Genomic DNA, 25,207 nt, shown 5'->3' with positions numbered 1-25,207 from the left:
GGTTAATTGAAGTCGACGGAGAAAAAAAAATCATACCGGTACTATGTAGTGTAACATTCACAATACCGGTCAAAAGTTCAGAACTAGCAGTTGACTTACAGCTCGTACAATATGCCTCCTACCACCTTCCACCTTCATCGAGAAATTGAATTAAAAGTGTTTAGTAAAATCATGGCAATGGCGTTACACTTAGTTGTGAAGGCACTTTTGTATCTACCCCTGGGTATCAGGACATCGGCATTTCATAATTACTTATGTACCCTATACCAACTGTGTAAGCTTAATTGGCCTTTTTACTATGCCATGCAACTGTGCAAGAATATGAACTGTGTAACGCCACAACCCAAGCCTGACTATAGAATGTTAGAGGCCCTAAAATCTGACCTGCTAAAAATATTATTGATGACATTTTGTCTCTTATGCAAATGTACACTTCGCTGTTTTCAATTAGGAGTGTGCAGTTTTGGAAATACTTGACTCCCGTGCCTGAAGATTGTTAGATATTGCATTTGTGTTGTCTGAATTTGTCTATTTTGTTCTCTTTGTGTCAATATAGTTTAACGGTGACCGTGTTGAACAAGTTTTAGGTGTTTTACGGTAGTAGGCTAGGATACCCAGCGTCGCGAGCTCCGGGTTGACCCAGTTCTTTGAATACTTGAGATAGCTTCATCACCGGCAGCAAGCGGCAAGACAGAGTTTCTTCAATCTGGACCTAAAAATTTTCTGCTCGTGCGAATACAAGATACTGAGTTTACACTGCACGTGTAGTATAGGATATGAGTCTTGCAAATGGTGCATAGAATGTCAAGAAATTTGCCGTAAGTGTAGGGAAAATTTGTAAGTTTCTGCCTCCGAGCTCGAATCGGTGCGTGCCGCAACAACAACAACGTGCAGTGTAATCGAGTGAACAATGGCTTCCGCAGAAGGAGAAGTTATCGAGAATGGTGTCGCTACCGTGAAACAGTCCGAGTTAAAGCTTGTTCAGACCGTGAAGAAAGTCACAAACCTGGTTGAAAGCGAGTTAATTTTGACCGAAAACGAACTTTCTTGGAAATGGCAACCAGTGGCCACAGCGACACAGACAAAAGGCAAAGACGATAACCAGACTAAAGGAAACAAAACGAATTCAGTAACAGGTACTTTCCTTGAGCTGTTTCGTATTTTCTCATTTGTACTGTAGAATGATATTTCTTTATATTTTGTGCATACAGTGTCTCTAGAATTTGTACGATAGTGGATGTAAATGATTCAGATGCTTGCTTGGTTAAATTATAATAATTCAGCTGAATTAGTATGACATCATTTTGCATGTAAGCATTGCCAGCATGTTTTGTTTCACTGTAGCAGTCTTGTATTACTTCACTGACGGCACAATTCAAATAATAAAGCTATTAATGGCATTGGTTTCAAACTTCTATTCGTCTTAACATGAAATGTATGAAACTTTAATTTGTGAGTGAATTTTTAACCCTATTTGTCACCAAGAATAATTAAATTATTCTTGTACAGTAGTAAATTCTTTTAATTGATGTTATCTGTTAAGTGTTACATTACAACATTTTACAAATATTAAGCCCTATAGGATTAGGCTGCCACTTTTTTTTTTTTTTTTTTTTTGCCTTCCTATTTTTTTTTCCAAAAAAAACCCTTATTGTGTGGCTCTTCAAGTTTTCTGAGTTTTAAATCAGAAACTGTACAATTGATGTAATTTCCACATACATGGAGTTATGTTTTACACCAATTATAGTGGCCGAAGTTTTTTCTTTTTTTTTTTAATTTTAAATTAAAACCATTTTCCTCATGGCACATTTGATTGTGTATCGACATCTTATAATATAAGTATATTGGAGGGCCTTGGCAAGTATGCATTATTCTGAAGCAAGAATTCTTGATAAGCACCATATATAGTTTTCTAACATTAAAATATTATAAATTATTATTACATGCCTTAAGTTAGTGTTTTTTTTATTAGCAACCAAATCTGTTAAAGAATTGGCTTTGTTTGAGGCAAGGGTCTCGGGTCTGCTTACACAAACAGAGTTTAAACCCAAGTTGATTGCAAATCACTTAGATATCAATAGTGGCCTTTGCTAATACTTGCAAGGTGCAATCAACCCACTCAAATTGATAAATTATTTTGAAATTCATTAAACCATCAATTGGGTAAAATTTATTCTAGCTACAGTGTTCAAACAGGCTCTGCTGCCCTGGCTACCATTTGTATATAAAAAAAAAAAAGTTGGACCATTTAATCTTTTGTGGGACATATGTGAATCAGATGAATTCTTAATATTGTTTTTTATGAAAAGCTAAAGTTTGTATTTTTTATTCTGTTTTTTCTAATCACTATTAATGCTTTTTTTTGTATATTTGATAGTTACTATCAAGTTTATATTTTTCAGTCAGTCAATCAATTTGGAGCACACTTTATTTTTGCAGAAGAGTCTGTGCGAGTCAATTGGGTGCTGAGGGCTAAAGTTGAAACAGCAAAGGCTACAGAGAAACCTGAAGGCGAGGAGAATGGAGAGACCACATCTGAACTTGTTATCCACTATATCCGACGTCATGAACAGCCTGAGTTTAGACTTAGTATGGCCCAAGTCAAGTTTAGCGGGCCCACAAACATTTGCACAGAATGGGAAACGGTATTGACTGATCTTCTGGCAAAGAAAGGTGATTATCAACGAAAATAAAAATAACTATATGCTCATGAGCACTTTGTTGTTGGCTTATGTATGAATTTTGCTTCTGTAGCAGAATGATTTCGGAGCCTCAACCATGTGCTTTGTGAGCATGTAAGTCCAGTTCATGTTTGGATGACCTACAGATGGTCATGGCTTTCCTCAGCCTGGTTTTGTCTTACCATATCGCTGGCCGTCATCGTAGAAGTGAAATATTCTTGAGTAACATGTGAAACACCAATTAAATGAATAAACAATAATAATCAAAGCGTTAACTTTTATGACAAGATCCATTTTAAGGGACAACCTAATTAAAATGTTATAAAATTTCTTCATTTTCACAGGAAAAATTGGTTTTGACTAGTATAGGTTAAAAATAATATGTCTGATGCCTCATTAGTCAGATTTGGATTTGATTGGAATCATTGTTGACTTAAAAGTTTATGTACATGTCTATACCCTTTTAAAAAACTATTTGCTGTTTAGTACATGGTGGTATAACCTAAAATAAGTGCAACTTATACAAAGGATGGAAAATGAATTTAAATTGAATTTTGTTTGCTTGGGAGTTTACCTTGCGTTCAATCACTGCCATCTTATGTAACAAGATGGCTGGTGTAAAATATCTTGGGTTCAGATTGAGGCAGCTTCACTCTAGCTCAAAAAGAGCCTGGGGGAAACCCATGACCATCGGCAGGTTGATGAAAGACCTTCCCACGTAGGGCCCTCAAAATGAATGATAACAAGCACGAGTAACAATTCGGTTCGGTGATCATGGCTCAGTTAGCAGCCATACCAAAACATTGTACAGTTAAAAGGAAGTTGTTTTCCATAAACTGGAAAGTAAACTAATTTGTTCATATAAATAATTCATATAATGGTGACATTTAAGATGGCAGGCTATGAAACCAGACTTGTGTCAGATCAAATGATCAAATAATAGATTTTGTCTGGTGGTGTCTGCTTGAACGTGTAAGATGAGATCCATGTCATTTTCTGATGTTTTTGTTTCATTTTTCTTCAGCTCCACAGCGTCCCAAATCTCTTCTGGTCATTGTCAATCCTGCTAGTGGCTACAAAAAGGCTGAGAAGATATACCGTGATAAGGTTGCTCCTATCTTTGAGGTTGCTGGAATAACAACAGAAGTTGTGGGTAAGTACTGGTTAGTTATGTGTCACCTGTTATTATGATAGCCTTCCCATACCAGAACATTCTCCGTCATTACTTAAATATTGCTAGTTCAACAACATGGTACAAATGTCCCGAATGCATTAATCCAAGCTTTTATCCATCATGGCATACTGCCAAGCCTGACCCAGGAGTCTCTCACCAATGCGGTCATTGTGAGTTTAAGTCCAGCTCATGCTGGCTTCTTCTCCAGTCCTGTGAAGATCTGTCATCAATGTGTGGAAGGTCATGGGTTTCCCCCTGGCTCTGCCTGATTTCCACCCACCATAACGCTGGCCACTGCCGAATAAGTGAAATATCCCTGAGTACGGCGTAAAACACCAATCAAATAAATAAATAAAAAAATAAATACATACTACCAGGCCATTCTTGGACAAAATGTATTAACATCATTAGTTCTCCCCTCATTATATCGGTGTCATAACTGTCCTGGACGCCCACCAGTTTGCCAGATTGAACCAGCAGTGTATGAATCACCTTATTGAGTCGACTCATTGTTCTTGATTAATGAGCTTGTTTACATCCCATAATACAGCCCAAATAAGGCAGTGAAATGTTATTTCTTTTGTGTATTTCATGGTTTCCTGTTGATAGTTGAGTCATGGAACAGTCAAGTAGTTCTGATACAACAACAACAATACCAATAATACCACAATACCACAGTTTGAACTGTACAGTGCTCAAGCATCCATATCATTTCTCGAGCCCCATTTTTTGATAAAAGCGAAAAGGTTGAATATAAATGTTGAAAGCCTTGCATACTTACTTTGCGGATGCACATCTTATTCTATAATGTACATAATGTGCAGACCTACATTTGCCACACCAGCCACGTGGCCAGCATAGCAACAACCCAAGACCTGGTGGAAAGGTTGCATGTTCTTGTGTTATTTCTTCATCAAACATTTTGAATTTTTTCTGATCTGCTTTTATTTTGTTACCTTAAATTCATGAAATTACAATTTTTACATGGAGCTTGAGTGTTTGGAAGAAACCAGCCATAAATGAATATTCTTACTGTTGTACAGCAAGCTTGTACAAATATATTTATATGTTCTAAATTGAATGGCACTTCTATATCTAGCTTACATTAAAAATTAGCATTTATAATTTTTTTTTTTTTTTGCCTTATTCCTTGGCTTTGGCTTTTCAGTTTTGATCGAAACTTATAAGAAATTGAATTGCTAGATGCAGTTACTGTTAGAATACAAGTAGTCCTAGTTTCTGCAGGTGAAGGTTAATTTTCATTGTTATGACATATTTTTTCATGTTTGTCATTGTGTTAATTGTGATGTCTAAGAAAAGTATTAGTTATTTTTGTTAATGAAAATCTAAATGTAAACAAATTTAATTTTTACTCATGTGCAGAGACTATTCTTTACACCTTCTTGTTCATCTCATTTCAGTTCACACAGTGTTTCATGTTTTTTTTTATACATTTGAGGCAAATTTTTGTATCTTTCAAGTAGAGAATTGTGTGTTAATTCATTTAGTTTTCCTGCTTAAAATTCCTGCAGAATTTAAATTAACTATCTTTACGTGTGTTAAGACATTGTGGTGTTTACAATCTGGATGGATAATTGGTTTAACTTGGAATTCCAGAAGATAGAAGTATGTTAGTCAAGATTATTCAAATATGTACAGGTTGAAGTTATGTATACAACAGTTCACCTGTTTTTTTTTTTGGGGTAAAAATCACACACTTGTACAATGACGTATTCCAAAAACCACTGAAGCTTGTAAATATTGACTGTGTAGAAAAAGTATTACATGCTCTTTACACACATGTAACTTACTACATGTATGTACATGTGTGCATGTGGGAGGTGTCGGTTGTGATCCAGAACTTTGCATTCATCTTGAGCAGCATTCATATGATGTGGTTGTCAAATCCATCTGTAAAATTTGACCATTCCAGTGAAAATATGACATGCCGTATTTGATGTGATCACAGTATCCAACAAATTTCATGATCTGAACTGGGCTTGTGAAGTAGACCTTGTCCTTTTTCATTTCACTGGTGTCATTTAATGACTCAGCGCAAATATGCAATGCACTGAAAGCAACTTTCACAAAGGATGGAAATTGAATTTAAAGTTAAAATTCTTCGATTGGGAGTATACCTTGCGTTCAGTGCAATTTCCATCGTGAACATGCCTTCATGGCAGGACCATCTCTCTGCCATCCAACAAGATGGCTGGTGTAAAATATCTTGGCTTGAGATTGAATCAGCTTCACTCCTGCTCAGAATGAGCCCATCTTACAAGATGGATGTTCAAGGTTACCATAGTGAGGTTACTAATTGGATTGGAGAGTTCATTTGATAGAAGTTATTTAATGGACTCAAACTTGTCTTCCCTGACAGAAAGCTTGTTTTGTTCACCTTGATATAACTATGACAAGATGCTGCAAATATATCACGAATAGTAAATTCATCAAGAGTTAGCTAATAAGTGCGTGGCAACTGTTGTGACTGAAGTGGTGTAACTTTTTTTCCCAGCAGCCACCAAGCATTGAGGCAGAGTGAGCTGTCAGTTTGATAAGTAGCAAAAGTAGACTGTTAGTGGTTAGACGTGCTCATGTCAGCCTCCTTTCAAGATTCTAACAAAGGTGTTGTTTGAACAGCAAAATAAGTGTGCAGATGCCATAATATTTCTTAGTTTTTGAACAATCTGAAGTTTGTGGACCCTATAAATTTAGGAATTTTTAAGAATGCATAGGGAGATGTACATGTGGTGATGATGATGTTCATTTTTTTTTAATTGTCAAACCTACTGCAGGCCATACACTGTGAAACCAGGACAAATCTGAAATTATTGTGATGTAATGTTGAGTAATAATTTTATGGTGTGACATTAATTCAGCATTACTAGGAAATTTTATCGTGTTGTAATTATTTCAAGAACTGATAAATCACTCATTACGTCACTATTTGATGACCAAGAATTTCAGAATTTCCAAATTTAAAAGATGTTTTATGTTATACCTAATGTTCCTAAAAAGTTATATTTAGTGTTATACTTCATGAAAATGTAGAGAATCAGGAGTGAATTAACATTAAAACTGCCTAAAACTTAGTTGTATATTTAACTCTTATGTTCACAACCCTTCTTTTCTTATATCTGCGTTATGATTTGAAGAGGGATGTTCAGAACAGACCTGTGCATTTTCCAGATTTTGGTGGGGGGGGGGGGGGGGTGGTTAAAAATATTCAGGATTGTACACATTTGGTCGTGGAAACCATGGGTTGTTATTGTTATTTGAAGCATTTACTTGTTGAGGTATCTACATTGCCTCTGTGTTAACCACAATTATTTGACCATTTGACCACTCATGTTGCTGTCAAGAAAAGATTAGTGAATACAAGAGAAGAAAAAAGAAGAAATACACAAATTTAATTACCAATTATTTTAACTTTCTCATAAGGTGATATTACAACCATTGTGTGTTAACAGATGGGGCTTGTTTTCTTCAACAAAGTTCATTAACCAGCTTAACGGAAAACACTTGTTAAGCAATGAATAAATTAGCATACCTCATTGGTTGTACACAAAAGCGTCTACAGGTTATATTCATGTGTAGATTTACAGATGTGATGAGATCCTGTTTGCTTTTCTTGTATCTGAAATATCTATACATGTGTTTTATTCATGTCTCGGATTTCATGTCTAAACCTTGATTGGCCAACAGTTCATCCAGATAGTGGAGAAACACAGCTTATGCCATGTCCCTGTTACGAGCCAACACTTATCGATTTATTTGGTGTTTTATGGAATGGAAGTGGCATTAAAAAATCAATATTAGCCGGAGATAGTTGGGAGACCCTGAATCAAAATAGCAATACAGCTGTAAATCTGCAAGGTCAGGGCCACATGGGCAGGTTGAATGTATGTACCTTGCGACATCTACAGACACCTGAGTAAGGCAGCAGTTACATGCTGGGCATTGTTTAGTCCTGAAGCTCCTGATATTTAATTATTCCATGGCTTTTATGCAGGGAGGCGTTTATTGGCTCTGTGGTATCACATGTTGGTTTCCAAGGGTGATGATCGTGTATTTTTTCCTTAACCAGTGGTTCATTGGCACCACTGATATCCCTGTATTTTATATTGATTTTTCCACCTGCCTTTAATACTGCACATCGTCCGCCAGACATTCAACTAAGCTGTCATATCTTTTCATTCCCAGAAATCCCTTTTGCTTCCTGTTGGAAATACATATTTCATCACCAGTTTTCTTGTAAGATACCATTCCACCATATACATGTAGGTCTCTTTGAATATTGCCAGCAAATCTTGTTGTCAGGGCAACATGTATGTAGGCATCAATCACTTGTAGCAGAATCATTTACATTGTCCCTGGGCAATGCACAAGTACATGTAAACCTGACTGGTATCTTTCCCAGACAAAGACCTTCCTGCCTTAAATGCCAAAGCTGCAGCTCTTGAAGGAAAATGGAATGCTAGGCTGCTGTGCACAAAATAAATCTGTGTCTACATAGCACTATTGAATTGAATATGAGCCATTCTAGCTGAAATTAAATATGTATACCTGTTTATATGTGTAGTGAAAAGATTTTTCCCAATCAGCTGTTGTCAATCCACTGTCTTCACGTGAATGATTGAATTGTGAGGTCCTAACTAAATTCCTCATGGTATGCAAGTATAAAGTGCTACAAGTCCTAGAAGCTTTAAAGTGCTGATATTACATTCGTGAATCATTGATGAAGAATGAGATATGATAGGATGAACATTGGGCAAGATGGAGAGGATTGTGGAATGTAACATGATAGACTGTAATACTTTTGTGTAAGTAATTTGTGTAATCATCTTTCCAGAAGTCAGAAGTAGTCAGAAAAAAAGAAACTTCGCTTTTATCTGTCACAAGATGATTATATACCTGCAGAGTGTTCGTTACATTTAGTGAATTTATACTTGACAAAGCTAAACATGCAAATATTTTGTGTGTGTGAACATTTTATTACTCAAATGATGTGTTATTTTGATTTGGCTCTCTATATTACTAAATATACTGTACTGCTAATCCTATATGTAATAAAGAGTAGATTTTTAGATTAATCTCGGTACCGGTACCAATTACTGGTAAAGTAATTTCGCAAGTATGATGCACCCTCTGTGGTTCAGTTGATGTTAAAAGGTCAAATAGAAAATGTGGAGTGGTTATTTAGTAAACCAGAACTAACACTTGTAATTAGAGAGATACCCAAAGACCACATTATGATAAAATATATACATTTTGGTCAGCATGCATGGAAAGAGTGGAAGGAAAAAGAAAACCCAAATGTCAGATGATACAGTTCATTATGTTCTAATGTCATGGAGCATATGTACATCACTTCCATTTGTTTACTTTGCCTGATACACTTACATAGGAAATTCCCTGCATGCAGTAATCCTTCATCCCAAACTGCAGGGATAGTAATTACCACACAATTATATAGGGCAGCCATAGTGGCGAGGTAAAGGTACCGTAGTTTATGTAATTTCACTAAGCATATTTGAACATATACAGATAGTCATTGTAGAAAAACAATTTTTGGTTTTAGTAAATCATTGTGGCTGGTGGTACTTGTATTTGTTTAGATTTTGAATTAGGGCAAATGTAGGGTTGTATACCGTGGTTAATTTAGTAGTTAAAACAATAGGCAAAGCTGTGTGACCCAGTGACCTGGTACCATAAATTTGTTAAGCATGACAAGTAAGTTCATTGGCACGGCATCAGGTACTCTGTTAGCCCTTTGATAGGCTAGCATATTACAATTTGTCTCCGAGTTACATTCTTGTCACTTCGTGGTATGGTATACTTTTTGGTTTTTAATTGGTCACAACTATTTGGCCCAGAATACATTGCCTAATTGCATCTTCTTCAGATTTGATTTACCTCTGAGTACTGGTGAACTGGTTGTAAATTGCTGACATTCATGAAGATGTGTCATGATGGACGTCAGGGCCTTGTTGTTCAAAACTGTTTCAAGGCTAAATACCAGATTTAACTTTAAGCCAAGTCTTCGATTTTGTACTTAGCCAAAAAATAATTATGTAACAGTATATTAAATATGAACTAAATCTGCTGCTTTTATACTCTGATTTTGGACAACTAGATTGGCTGCAGAGTTGGGCTAAAATCTTAGCTAATACACTTTCAAACAACTGGGCCCAGAAGTTACTGGTACTGGTAGCTGGCTAAAGTAAAGATCACATAAACAGTGAGGTGATATGAGTAGGTTCATATCTCACTCTGGTCACCTTGTTGACTGCAGAACAATTCTTGATTTCATCCACTTGACCACTGTCAGGGTAGTGAAGTGTTCTTTAATCCAACATAAAAGTGATAGAGCTCTGAATAGTTTCTTAAAAAATGGTTTCCATTAATCAGTGATGGACATGTATAATGTTCTCTTGGGATTGAGTTAAGGAATTGAGCTGTGTGAAATTCCAAAGAAACTATACCTCAGACTGTAAACTCTTTTTAGACTTTACAAAACATAAACATTCATTTTAGTAGGTCCAAACCTGAAAACAAACACGTATCAGGAGAGATAGGGTTTAGACTTTCAAGGTCTATTAGAATGACATATAATCACAAAGTGGTTTCAGAACTGAATTGACAGAAACCTCATATTGATCATTCTATTTAGGCAATCAGGAAATATATTATGCCTGTATGCTGACAGAAATTGATTATTTTAATACATTGAAAGCAGGCAATCATATATGTTGACATACATGTAGACATGACACATGTACAGTAAATGCATGAAGGCCACATTCCCATGAATTAAGAGTTGAAGAGACCTTTAAAGAGACCTTTTAAAAACTCTGTCCGGTTTCAAGGGCAGTAGGCTGTATTACAAGGATTGATCATTAGTCATACTTCGCTTTAAATCTCTGTTCAGTTATGTCAAGACAAAGATAAGAATTTCCTGTCCTAACTACAGTGCCCGTGGCAGGTTTCAGTTTCTTAAACACATATATATGGTTACATGTATCTGGAAATTTAGGTTTAAAATTTGAACCATATGTTTAATAGTCTAAAGTCTTTAATAATCTGAAGGATCTTGTTACAGAATTTCGAAACGCCAATGCCTAAATGTTTGACATAAGCAAATTCAATTATTCATGTTATTGGAGGCCTTAGCCCCTTATACATTCATGATACCATTCATCCAAGGATGTTTGTCAGATGTTGAGAGATTTAGTTTTGCACATTATATAGTACAGTAAACAAAATACAAAATTCAAAGCAGCCAGTGCAGCATTAAGGGCTAATAGTTTACTTTCCACAGCACTGAAAGGTAATCGGGCAGAAAAATAAAAGACTGGTTTGCTGCAAAAATAGATGTAAATGTATATATATATATATATATATATATATATATATATATATATATACACACACACACATACATGTAGGTATATTTATTACAGAGACTGTGGTGATAACCTGTCACCTTCAGCAGAATAAATGTTTTACCTGAGGAAAATGCTCTATACTTTACATGTTCCTTTCTATACAAGTTTGCATGTATACATTGTTTCTGTCTCGGTGACATTAATTCAGTAGGACAATGTCAGTGCTTACTTAAGGGCTGGTAAACAACTCAGGGCCAAGTTAAGAAATAACTGTTAAGCTTATCCAGTGGCTCAAATACTGTCATCTCTGGTAGACCATTTTGAGCCATAAAGTTGATTGATCTTTGTTTTTTGGGTAGTCAATGGCTCTTACATATTCAGATTCCACCAATATTTGGCTATAAAAAACCCTTGTAGTTTGTCTACAAAATCAAATTTCAAAGGCACATAAATTGCAGTGAATGTTAATCTTATATTTGCAAAAAAGTTGAGGGATTTGGGTAGTTGTCATAATGTGAGTTCATGATTAGTGTTGTATTTTTCTAATTTTCCATGCAGCCCTTATATCTAAAATTTCTTTTTCTTGTGTTTTTCAGCTACCAAGAAACCTAAGGATTCCTCTGAAATTCTGAATAACCATGACCTAGCCAAGTTTGATGGGTAAGTGAAATGCCATTGCAGACTTAACATGGTTTAGCTGCAATGAATCGTGGAATGGTTGTGAGACAGATGCTCATTTTGTCTAGTGTAAATCTGACATGAACTCCCTTACAGAACAAGACAGCACCTTGCTAAAACATATTTCAATCGAAAGCAGGATACTCAAGCTTTCTAAAAAGTATCAAACACGTTGTTATCATAATGTACAGCACAAACTGTGACGTAGTCTTTCCCTGTTTACTCACCGGTAGATCCAGGATCAATCCTTGATCAAGTCACACCTAAGACTTTAAAAGAGGAAGTTGTAACTTCCTCGCTTGGCACTCAGCATGAAGGGGATAGTGCAACGACTGGTTGACCCGTATCAGTATAATGGCTCGGGCGGGGCGGCTTACTTGCCTTCGGTAAGTCGTCTCAGTGAAGCAGCACTAAATAAAAGAGCGGTGGAAATCCGTCCTGCAACAAGGAGGCACATTACACGTGCATGCACCCTAATGATTCCTTCGTTGTCATATGACTGAAAAATTGTTGAGTACGACGTTAAACCCCAAGCACTCACTCACTCACTCCCTGTTTACTCCATGAAGTGACATATGATAAGCCAGAACTACTGCGTAAGACAACATTTTGAGATCGTTTACAATGATTTAGTTGTGTAACCAAAGGGCCATTGCACAAAGCGTTGTGAGGCAGGTCTGTATTATTTACGGGCCACCATAGACGTAAAATCAGTTGATTTACAAGACGTGTAATATTCAACGATGGTATCATAAATTATGTCAGACAGTAGCATGCTGTCTCGACCCAAGCCGCATTCATCTCCTCGTATATATTTTTTGTCGTTCATTTTAGCTAACTGGTAATGTTAGTGAAGGTGTAGAGCTATCTAGATCTAAGGGATGCCGAATGTTTATGGGAATGAGAAGACGGCATCTCACCCAACAACTCTTAAAATTAATTAAATCTTACGATATCATTTTTTTTCTACAAGGGAAAATTTAAATTTTACTCTTTCATCTTTCTCGCATACAAGGGATGTTTTTCTGTTTTCTTTTAAAAAATACAGTAAAATTGTTGAAAGCCGAGTTGCTTTCTCTGATGTCAACAATAACTCGTTCAGCATTGCTTTCATCTTAGAAGCCACCGGTACAAAATTGAAGCATAAAATCTAGTGACAGTCAAATGCCTAGTTCAGCCTCAGTGGTGCTTAGATTTATTTCCATTTGAATTGAGTATGAATGTAGTAGTACAACAATCCTATTGTAATTTTGGAAGAAATATTCTTCCAGTGTGTCCAATTTCTGAGAAAATTATATTTATCACTTGGACTTCATTGCCAAAGTCCACAACTTTCATCTGCCATAGGCCACTGAGACTATTGTATGGAAAATGCCTTCGACGTTAGAGAGCTAGAGTAAAGGTGTCACCTTACTGTCGATAATGGAAACATGCTGAAGCTGTGTTAAGATGAAGGTTCAATAAACTTTTACTGGGTTAAAAAAATCGTTAAAAAATATTTAATACTGGTTTAAGATTCTTTGAATGGTATTCTGTCAGTGGACATAAACATTAGTCAGGTGCTGTCTTTCACTTTAATATGAGTGTAATCAAGTGGGATGCTTTTGCTGACAGAATTATCTCCCCTGAAAATGAACTCCCTTAAGTCAATAAGAAAAATATCCTTTTAGTGAAACAGCTATGAATTTACTTTTGGAGAAGTCCAAAGTCATTAAATAAGTAGTTCATAAGAGAAATGCTTTTAACTACAGTTTTGGATCACTTTCCCTTTTATGATTTAATATGGAGGTGTTGAGATATTTCTAATTTTACATGTAACTATCGTAATACTTGGGCAGATAGACCAGTTTAAACAGTGGTTCCTAGAAATGTGGAGGGTGGTACAAAGTCTTGCACTGTGGTTTTCTTGCACTGTGGTGTTGGGTGGCTTGGTATCAGCTTGTTTTGATGGGCAGAGTTAATTATTATCATTAATACTTTCATAATTACAGTTTGATTTTGTGGCTTGAACTTTAAGGCTTCATGAAATGTTTTGGCTCTTAAACAGTGCTCTCAGTATGAAATATATCCAAATAAACATGTTATAAATTTAGGTTTGAAACATAATGTCAGTGCATCATCATTCTTTACATATTTGTGTAACTGGAGAAAAAAGATATTATTTTGTGAAGGAAAAAAAAAGGTTCATACATTTTCTGGACTATTTTGGTAAAATTTCAAACTTTTACACCTGTCTTATTCTCATGTTTGGGTATACATGAGCGTGTTTTACTGTCTGATCTGTATGTGGTGGCTCTGTATTTCAGCATTGTGTCAGTGGGAGGAGATGGCACCCATACTGAAGTGAGTTCAGCTCTGCTGGAGAAGACCATGAAGGAGGGTGGGGTGGAGGAAGTAACACCTACTACAGTTCTGCAGTCTCCCTCTATTAGACATGGCATGATTCCTACAGGTAAGTCACTTTTGTACTTTAACACATAAGTGAAATATTCTTGAGTATGATGTAAAACACCAATCAAATAAATAAATACATAAATAAAATGTTTTGATTAATAAACCATCTGCATAAACGTGAACAAAAATTTTTCGTTGGTTCATGTTAGACAGAACAATAGAATCCGCTCACATGAAAACAGAATACTCAGTGTATTAGCTAAATATAGCTGTTTCAAGTGAGCATCACACATGTGGGCATAGTGGAGAAGCAAAAGCATGTTTCCCTATGGCGTTGAAGCATTCGTCACTGTTACCTTTGGCAGTTGCACACCCAATTCAGCAAATTGTGTGCAATTAATGTAAATCTTTGTGACGTTTGAAGCTGCACTTAAGAATAGTTTCCTGTTAAAACCTTTGAAAAACACACTCAGGGGAAAAAATACAACAGTTCAATCCTGATTTTTGCTAAGGGCCATAATGCTGTTTTATAATCGATTGCCACTTTATTTTGTTTTCCCCCCAGTGTTATCTCACCTGATCAAAGTAAATAATGTAAAGTACAAAATTCATGACCTTAACATGAATTGAAATCCATGTTTAAGCTAGGATTAAGATAAGGAGAGATATGAAATTCCGCTGTTAGAGCCCATGGTGTTTGACTCGCTATTGTTTTAGCCTGTGCAGTGGTGCCACAAATTCTAGGCAGCACACGGCAAGCCCAGACATGTGTAGACTTCTTCAGGAACTATCGTCGGTTGCTAGAGTGAGCCGGTGTCTTCTGCCCGGACAGACCTGATGAATATTGTCAACACACCTGTTGCCATAATGCCGGCTAGGTTAAATCGCCCGCCACTGTTCGCATCTTCATATAGACTGTCTTAAATCAAAACCGTATTTTGTTTATCTTCAAAAATTGTGTGTATATAATTTAGTCACACAGACAAATCATTTTTAGCAACATTTGCATTGCATAGATTTCTCTGGAAAAAGTGCTTTAGTGGTAGAAAAGATTGAAGATTTATGGTATACACACCATCTTAATTTTCAATTTTATATATCACAGACTCCATATCAGACAAAGATTATATCTTATAAAGCAAATTTTTAGCCCTGATTTTTTCCTCCTACCTTAATGCTGGCCACTGTCATACAAGTGCAGTATTCTTGAGTACACCAATCTAATAAAATAAATAAATAAATAAAACACGAATCAAATATATTTTAAAAATTGTTTTCATGTTTTATACTTGCCGAAAGCGTTTTTGCCTATGTATTACTAATTTGCTATCATTTAATGTATTTCTCTGTCTTGATCCATGTTTGAAATAAATCCTAGTGTTCATAACACTAAAAACCTTGCTGCAGGCATCTGCATGTTCTTTGACTGATATGTTTTTTTGCGCAGAATATTTAACTTGCGAAGAATCGTTTCACAATTTTTAAATGTGAGCATCAGATGAACCGGTTCTGATCATATAGAAAGAAGATAACGCATAAAAAATTCTGTGTCACTCAGAATGGGTTCCTTATTCCAGAAGAGTTATGAAGAGTCTGAAGTGTTATGGTCATTTTAGTAAATTAGAGAATGGCTTTGTCTAAATTAGAGAATTAAGAAGCCGCTCCTTATTGTACCCATTGAGCAAGGATGACATCTGAGTTCAGTTCGGCTTGGACAGGGTACAGTTTGGTTGGCAATGGCCAATTGCCTTTTTCCTTCTGGATTTTCGAGGCATAAGTAATCAACTCTACAAAAGAAAAAAAAAATTGTTTTGTAAAGACAGTTAACAATAACAGAGAGGACTAAAATGTAAAATCAGCATTTAAGCTCAGATCTAATGAGTACAAATTTTGCTTCACTATTCACATGAAAATCAGCAGTATTTCAGTTGGACCTGAATGGCATATTTTCATCGAACTGTTTCCTTCTCTCCCCTTAGATTAAATAGTTTAATTACTGAACATTTGCATGTATGTGCAGGATTGCTCTCTGGAATTAGAAATTACAACAAAATGGTCGAGTTCTTACAGCTGTTCAGAATGTTTCAAAAAAAAAAATTTATAATAAAGAAATTATTTAAAAGAAGACATCCAAAAATGACTATTCAGTGTTAATAAAATGCGCTTTTTTTCTTTCTTTAATATTTTTTTTTTTGATGCCATTGAGAATGAACATCGTAGACTTAAAGTTATTTATATGACAATAACAATCTGCAATTTACCAGATTTTTGTCACTGGGCATGGTTACTCAGGACGAGTCATCTTGATCAGTTTATTGGACAAACAGAACGTTGCAATTCTTAAGTGTGATTTCCATTGTGTGTTTTTTTTTTTTTTTTCATTTGTGTCAACGGTAGCGCTACCAACATTTAATTTTACATGCGCAACAGTGTGATGAAAGTGCTACAAGAGTTCAGTGCCTTAACGAAACAAAATTTGAGTCTTCTTTTAAACTTTAAAGGTATAGGGTGAAGACTCAAAACTCAAAGGAAAATTTGAAAGTTTTATTTTTTGGACATTTTCAACAAGAGAAATACTGCAGCAAACTGTAATACAAACCTATATTTACTATAGGCACATTTTCCGAAATCACGTTGATTAAAAGGCTGCGTTGTTCAAGTTTGGTGGGGCTGGACTGATGTTACTTTACTTTGAATAAAACTGAAAAATGACCCCTTGGCTAGATCAAGTCATTCCAGAAGACGCCATTTTGACAACAATTTTGACCATACCACAAGTAATGAAGAATTAATTTTGGCGGTAATTACCCATTGAATTCATGACAATTGAATTAATATGTAAGCAAACATGTACTACACTGAACTCAGTAACCTTTTGTGGATCTGGTTGACGACTCCAGGGGTATTTTGATCGTTTTACGGCAAAGATTAAGCAATGTCTTCCTTACATTTCTGGGGCTGGTGAGTTAATCTCGTGAAGTCTCGGACTGCCGAGTTTTCAAGCAAAGCGAAGGCATGATTCTCAAGCCTGGATGAGAGAGAACAATAGAGCTTCATATCCCTCCGTCTATCTTAATCCCAGGCTTAAGTAAATGTTTAAGCACTTTATGCACTGAGTCGAAGTTTTGCTCCAGTCTGCTTACAGGTGAGCTCTTTGGTAGCATTACACAGGCGTAAACCCCAGACTGCAACATTAACCAACAGTTAAGATACCATAAATTAACATGAAACTTTATTTCTTCCTGTATGAAGTAATTCATTTATTTTATAATAGATTTCACCTGTAACATCGCCAGATGTTGAGGACTCTTTTGTAATGTTATGTTCTATTAATACTGTTCTTTTTATGTTTGGCCAGGTTCCGGGAATGGACAGCAGATTGGATTGACCTACAGCAGAGATGTGGCCACTGCTGCCCTTGTCATTGCTCTAGGTAAGAGAAGATGTTACCTCATCTCAGTGAGGTTCCGTTCGAGTAGAAGATTACATGTTTACTTAATACTGACTTGAAATTAAAAGTCTGTATTACCATGTCTCAGGCTCTGGAAAAATCTGGACACCAAGTTTAGCGTATTTGGACATATTACTTAAACATTTATTGTGTAATATTTATAAATTTAAGAACACCATTGGTGGAATATTTTTGCAAAATACAGTGAAAAGATTCCCAATTTCCTAGCAGCTTACAAGATACTTGAAGGAAAATGTTTTTTGGGAAACTCATTCATCCAACAATCTGCTGTATTCATAAATAAAATATATTTAATATGAAGTCTTTGAAATTTGAAACAGGACAGCCCTGGAATTTTATAAATTCACATTGCTGTACATGTCTATTACCTTTTTGATGTTTAATTTTTCTGTTCTTTTTTCCCTTTAAGGCGACAGTCGTCGTAGAAGCGTAGCTATGATTCACTGTGGGGAGAAACTGTTGGCTTACTCCTACCTTCTAATAGGTTATGGTTTCCTCTCCCAAATCATGGAGATTATGGAGAACAACAGGTGGGCAGGGCCAGCCCGTTACCTTGGTAAGTAGTCTGTCGCCTAGAATCTTTTATGCATGTGTTTACGGTGGAAGAAGCAAAAGTGACATCTGTATGAGAATTTCTTAAAATTGTGGTTAATAATTAACTTTTAAGTTAGCCTCATGTACTGAAATTCTGTTTAAAACCCTCAATATAGACCAGCTGTAAATTTTGCACGTTTTACAGACATTTGGAAGTGGTAGGTTTGACAATAGGAATTTAAAGCCATACTTGCAAAAATGAGAAGTTTAGGCTAACCTTAAATAACTGAAATCTGTGCTTACCTGGTGTAAGTTTTGGACATCTGGAAAACTGGCTGCTGTAGAATTTGTAGGAGCCATTTGAACTCCACATTGTTTGATTTAAGTCCAACATGAGCCTACACTAATGATCAAGGCAAGCACTTGTAATTCGTATTAATGTTTTGTTCTGTTTTTTTTTTTATGACAGCTGTTGCTTTTATAACCTTGGTGAAGCGCAAAGCTGCTGAAGTGCAGCTAGATTACTTGCCTGGAGATGAAGAAAGGTAAAATAGTTTGAAAAACACAATCTACACCAGTTTACACCTTCCTTTTTCAGCTATTGATACCATAAGAGTTTCTTCAGTTTATCACCTTTTTTTCCACATCTGCATAACCAAACTCCTGGTATGAGCAGGAGAACTTGGTATGTTTTAATGTTACATAGGATGGACAACATAAGGAGCACAATAAAAATGATATGAATGACATGTTAAAGTGACAAGTACATGTATTATAAATTAGTGTTGAGTGTTTAAGTGATAAGAGTTTGTCAGAGTTTGTAATTTGAAATGTTAAGGATTTACCCTTTTATAATTCTCAATCTTTTTTCATATGAAAGAGCAACTTTCTGTGCATTTTTGCACATATTTAATTCGATTTTGGAGACAAAACTATATTAGTTGGATTGGCCTATTTCAGGGCTTCACGAAAAGTGTGATTTCATTCATAGTCTACACAGAATAATGCCTTCAGAATATGCTTGAATAAACACCTTGCAAACATGCGAAAAAGTTGAATTACAGTATAAGCTCTTTTGGTGTACGTACATGCAATGTTGGTCACTCCTGTATTATGTTGTGTTAACTCCAGGGACAGTAAACCTTGTCTCTGTTACATTGTGCCATATGGACTATGTTAACATAACCTGTAGTAAAAACTGATGAAACACATTGACTGTAGGTGTGGACATTTGTAATTCCATTTAGCCTTCTTCTATGGTATCTGTTAAAAGAATATTGCCCTTCTTGCAGTCGTGCAGATTTTGAAATCCTGTCAGAAATCAAACCCGAAAAAGTCAACAACAAAGGGTCGAGTGTTGACCCTCCGGCAGCTGGTGGTGCAGATGCAGAACAGAAAGTGACCAATCAGGCTGAAGGCACCGATGCTGAACAGAAGAGCGCCGACCAGGCTGAAGGGGCTGACACAGAGCAGAAAGCTACCAGTCCCGCCGAGGGCACAGACAATGGGCAGAAAAGTGCGGACCAGGCAGAGGTTTCTAATACCGAAGAGAAGAGCACTGGTCAGGCTGATGGCGGCAACGCTGGCGAGGCCACTGGGGAGGCCAGTTCAGAGCAGCCAAAATCGGACGCTGCAGAGATTAAGTCGACCGAGGGTGAGAAGGGAGGTGAAGCAGCTGTAGGACAGGAGGAGGAGGCCGCTGAGGATCCACTACCAGAAGGTAAAGTATGAGGTTACCCACAGGAAACCCAGCATGCTGTTTTGAGGCTCAAGGGTCCAACAAGAAACCGGGCATGCTGCTTTGATACTCATCCGGTCAACATTTGTACCAAGTAATCTTGTTCTGGACCAGTGTATATGTCATTTTGGGTAGAACTGTTAGTATAAGGTGTATAGTTTTTGTGAAATGAACTGGTTAAAGATTACAATGTAAAGATTACAATGTAATACACAACTATACCTTAGTTTAGATTTGTTTTGAATACAAGTATATCATTTGCATGACAATGCTTCCTTGAATCAAGATGAATTCCCAGTCAAACACTGTAAAGAGAAATACAAAATAATATAACAAATAATGCACGATGCTATTAGACCTGGTCAGCCCATATACGTTGTTAACTGACCAGCCCATATCATACTACGTTGCCTGCAGCTTTGTGCATCACGTGTTAAATTATGAAATGTGAAGCTGTCATTATTTGATAAGAGTTTCTGGTTTTACATCTTACCCTCTTGCAACCAATACTGTCAACATTAGTCACATTTCCAGTTATTGCCATTTTGATGATTTCTACTGGTAATATGTAATTTCAACATCTGTTTGTTTTCCAGGTTGGAAGAGAGTGTGCGGAAAGTTCATCGGAATTGACTGTTTCCTTAGCCGAGTGGACAAGCTGGATTACAGTCGTCTGTATATGGTGGAGGAGAGTGTGGATCCATCTGTACTGGGACTGACTATCACTCAGCCATGTGGTCGTATTGAACATGCCAAGCACATGCGCAGGTTGCAGAAGGGAGAGCTCAGAAAGGTTAGCCAACACATCCATAAGATGCCTTAATGTATTAATTGAAAAAAGTTGTAGGTACATTGGCTAAAAGGTGGGTGCATGCAATACCATTAAAAGAAAAGACAACGACTAATATAATTTTAGCTATTTTGGAAGAGAGGCAGAAATAAATCTAAGTGGCGACAGTTATATTTTTAAGACATTTTTTTTCACTCTATAAATCAACTTTAAATTGAGTTGTCATTTTGGAAACACTAAACAAAAACAAAAAATAACGAATTAAATTAATACCACATGTGAAACAAATATTAATTGATACTTTCGTGGCATTAAATAAACATGATGGTATGCATTTCAGTGTTTTACCGAATCTGGCTTTGCCAAAATCTTGGGGGTGAAGGCTTTTAACATCAAAGCTATAGGAGAATGGAGGCATTCCTCTAAAGCCAATGCAATTGATTGGGATGGAGATATGCTGTACTGCCCTGAGCCTCATTTTGAAGTCAGGTAAGTGTAATTGCACACGAGAATTATGTTCTTGTCATTTTGATATATATATATATATATGATATGATATATATATGTATATGATATATATATATATATATATATATATATATATATATATATATATATATATGTGTGTGTGTGTGTCCGTGTGTATGTGTGTTCTTATTTACTCTACATGCTACAAAAGCAATTTGGCCTCAATATGTACAGATCACAGCTGCTTCATAATAAACCTCTAAATAATTTGAAGAACAGGCCAAAAAATATACTTCTTACAAATTTTAGTATTCTTAAAAATTGCTGCTTTTCAGTAAATAAAATTTGTTCTTCTCAGCCGTGATATTATGGTAAAATATCATAAGTTCTCATTTTGGGTTCTTCTGAACTGATAATTTTGAAGGGCGTTCAGAACTTCAAACATACTTATACTATAGAGTGACAGTCAGAGACATCAGTGCAGTATTTTTACACATAAAAAGAATATTTAAATACATCTTTCAAATATAGTCAACTTTTTTATCCTTTTTTGGGCTGTAATTGTAATAAATCATCTACTTGTGTAACTACTCAGAAGAGTTAAGTATTTGGGTTTCAAATGCTTCCTTGCAGCTACATGGCTCTGGTGTATAACTTCTTTTTTTCTGTACAGATGCCAGCCTGAAATTGTGCCAACATTTGCCCGAGTGGATGGTCCAGAATTAAAGAAAATCTGCATCCAGGAAGAGGAGAGAAAGAAGGCAGCCCTCCAAGCAGAGCAGGAGAAGAAAGAACAGGCCTTGAAGGAGAAGAAGGAAGCCGCAGCTGCTGCCAACAATGCTAAAGCTGCAGAAAATGAGGAGAAGCCCTCAGAAGGGGATGGTAAACCATCAGACGCAGAAACCAAGCCGGCTGAGACTGAGACCAAGCCAGCTGAAAATGAAGCGAAACCAGCCGAGGGAGAAGTCGCCTCAGAAGAGGCGGGACAAAAGGAAGCTGATGAAAATCTCCCAAAAGCGGAAGTAGAAATCAAAGTTACCCGAAGCCCAGAAAATGATCCTCAGTAACCATTTTGTTTCTAATTATAAAACCATTTGAAATCAAAACTGCAGCGTAAAGTCATCTCATCAAATGGCAACATTTTGTTCTTAAGCAAATAAATGGGCTAGTTTTAATATACATGTTCAAAAGCTCTGCTGAGGTAACTATGTGTTGTGTATTTGTAAAACATCTGCTATGAAAAAAAAATCTATGAATATTTCGTCATTGAGTCAAGATTAGAAGGAAGATGAAAAAAGAATATTGTATTATGTCATTGATAACTCTCAGTATTGATTTGCGTATTTTGTGATTTATTACCATTACAGGTTAAAAACATTTTATATTTGCAGCTTTATTTTTTCATGAATCTCTACAAAGTTGAGTCCAATTGTTTTTGCTTCAAATTACCAATAATCAAAATAAAATATACTTGGCAAGTTTTATTGTTAATGCTATTATTTGCTGTAGAATCAAATGTGCGTCTGCTGATTTTGGATAGCTATGTTATTGCATTGCATATGTTGCACTATAGCTCACTATCAAACTTTCTCAATATTGCCTATTGTCATGGTGCACTTATATTTTTATATGGTTCGAACTTCTATATTTGTGGTAAATGTTTCTATTCTTGTAACTTTTTGGCAATCATTTAGGGTATGCCCCTTTTTGTATTCTTCAAGTTAAACCTTGCCATTGCTATCTGTCCATTTTCTAATATTTTTCTCCATTTGATTTGTTTTTGCTACAATACTCCTTGCTCAGTGCAATATTTGTATTTTTCATGGCTATTTTTCAAGCTGAAAGATTTTTTTAAATGTTCATTATACTCCAAATTCAGCATTTTTGACAGGAATTCTCCCAATACTGTCTTGCATGCTAGTGGTGCATGTTTGCAGTTCTTAGAATTTTTTGATCGGTCAGTGTATTTATCAGCATTTTTATTGTTAACAGTATACATATAACACATGTTTCTAGCAAATTTATAGTGAATGCAGACCAACCTTTCTCTAGCTTGTCACAAGGAATACCTTTATGTACACAAAATCCACCATGTTTTACTTGTTTTATTTGTGACTTCAACAGGAAATAGAAAGAAAAAAAAAAAAAGAAAAGCAGCAAACTTGGGTTATGGAATGATTCGTTTTACAGTGTTTGTTTTATTGTACAATTTTATCCAACAGTCTCACTCAAAATGACTATTAAAATGTTTGTCATGATATTGTGGTATATGGCTTGAAGTTGTGTATGGCATATAAATGGGCTTCTTTGGAAAATCTGCCAAATTGAAAGGTGAGGAAAGACAGGATAGATTAATGTAATGTGACTGTGGCCTTTACTTACACATGATCTATATATGTAAATCTATTCATTGTTCAGTGCACTTTGCCAAATAAGGTGAATTTCTTCCCTATAACCTGCCCCAATGGAAGAGAAAAAAGAACAAAGAAAAACTTCTTAAAAAAAAAAATTCCCATGTACTGTTACCAATTTATAGCTATAATGATGCTGCTATCTTATGAAGTAATTAACTTTGTTTGGAGGACCAAAATTGGTTGGATGCCATACTGTATTTAATGTGATGTGTTCGTGTTGAGAATAATTGTAATGGTGCGTTGTTTCGTTCTATTTCATGTGCATTTTATCAACATGTTTAGATGTTTAGTCTCTTGTGCTGTCTTTGGACCCAACTGCATAATACAAAGGTGGTCAAAAAACATCATTCACAAATAAAGTGGTGCTTACCATCAAATGTGATTTTATTCTTTTTATTTATAAATTTTTGATATTTTTAAGACAGTTTATGCAAAGTTTTTTTTTTTTTTTTTTATTTTTTTTTATTTTTTTTTTATTTATTACCCATTGTTTCCTAAAAGGTTTGTGGGAAATGCCGTATGAATGTATTATCCCAAGACAAAGCAATCCTTGAGAAGGGTCCTCCTCTTGCAAGAATTATAACTGTCAAAGAAGTCTGTCAAAGTATTGTCTTCACCATTGCCCCATGCGCTCGGACCAATGAAATTGATTTCGAGGGATCCAAAAAGTAATATCTGTGCAAATGTTTTAAATAACACCTGTTAAAGCATGTGTACGTTACTATGGACGGTGGTAGTTAAAATCGTCTTTGTTTACCATGGCAACATATGTTTTAACATGTCACCATGGTAGTTACAATCACACTTTATAGCCTACATCACTTTGTGCAAGAGGCCCCTGGATGGATTGGCTTAGTGCACCTTTATAATACAAAGGGACCGTACCTCTACGTCTTTTTAAGTCAGGGGAGTTGTTACTTAACCGGCGAAAACTGATGTTTTTTTCTGAACACTTCGGGCCCCTGGATCACGAAGCGATCTTAGATAAAGTCAAAGTTCAATTCACTCTAAAACTCTTATTTCTTACGTAACAAAGTCAAAATACTGTATAATTTTCATGTTCTAATACTCGTATCAATGAAAATGTAAGCCTTGCATCCGCGTAGAATACATGAGGATTGAAATATTTCAGGGAAATTGGTTTGAAACGTCAACTAACGGCCTTGGATGGAGTTATCCACCAACCAACGAGTCAACCTGTTTTATGTTTGTTCCCGATATAATACATATCATTGGTTCGGGAAAACATTCGTCTCCATAACACTTTACATTAGGCAATACATCAGAGAAGCAAATGTCATGGTCAGCCGATCGATAACAGTGAACATACCAGTTCATCAATGCCTGAGAAGACAAACAGGATGATGAGTCAGTCCAAGCCATACTATTTGATCAGGTTTCGGTGGCTACGACGATGTAAGGTTGTCGGAGATGGACCCGAGGGTGCATCAAAATATGAATGATTGACCGAACGAA

General features: G+C 36.0%; 1 protein-coding gene across 1 annotated transcript; it reads left to right on the top strand.

Annotated features, from left to right (window-relative positions):
- The first annotated feature begins 669 nt into the window (after positions 1–669).
- Positions 670–24,099, top strand: LOC135470243 (uncharacterized). The gene is made up of 12 exons (XM_064749062.1): positions 670–1,136; positions 2,440–2,673; positions 3,706–3,834; positions 11,840–11,903; positions 14,228–14,373; positions 17,674–17,748; positions 18,197–18,343; positions 18,791–18,866; positions 19,614–20,041; positions 20,656–20,852; positions 21,190–21,338; positions 21,991–24,099. Exons 1-12 carry the CDS (start codon positions 911–913, stop codon positions 22,382–22,384), a joined length of 2,265 nt encoding a protein of 754 aa, XP_064605132.1. The 5' UTR covers positions 670–910; the 3' UTR covers positions 22,385–24,099.
- Positions 24,100–25,207: the final 1,108 nt, after the last annotated feature.

Source organism: Liolophura sinensis, chromosome 7 (genome assembly GCF_032854445.1).
Source record: "Liolophura sinensis isolate JHLJ2023 chromosome 7, CUHK_Ljap_v2, whole genome shotgun sequence".
NCBI lineage: Eukaryota > Metazoa > Mollusca > Polyplacophora > Chitonida > Chitonidae > Liolophura > Liolophura sinensis.
This window is presented reverse-complemented; position numbering and strand designations above follow the sequence as displayed.

Excerpts from the sequence above, each read along its gene's own strand:
- LOC135470243 (XM_064749062.1), top strand. The coding sequence starts at position 911 with ATGGCTTCCGCAGAAGGAGAAGTTATCGAGAATGGTGTCGCTACCGTG. Across the intron at positions 3,835-11,839 it reads AATAACAACAGAAGTTGTGG|CTACCAAGAAACCTAAGGAT; the intron begins GTAAGTACTGGT and ends TGTGTTTTTCAG. Across the intron at positions 21,339-21,990 it reads GAGCCTCATTTTGAAGTCAG|ATGCCAGCCTGAAATTGTGC; the intron begins GTAAGTGTAATT and ends TTTTCTGTACAG.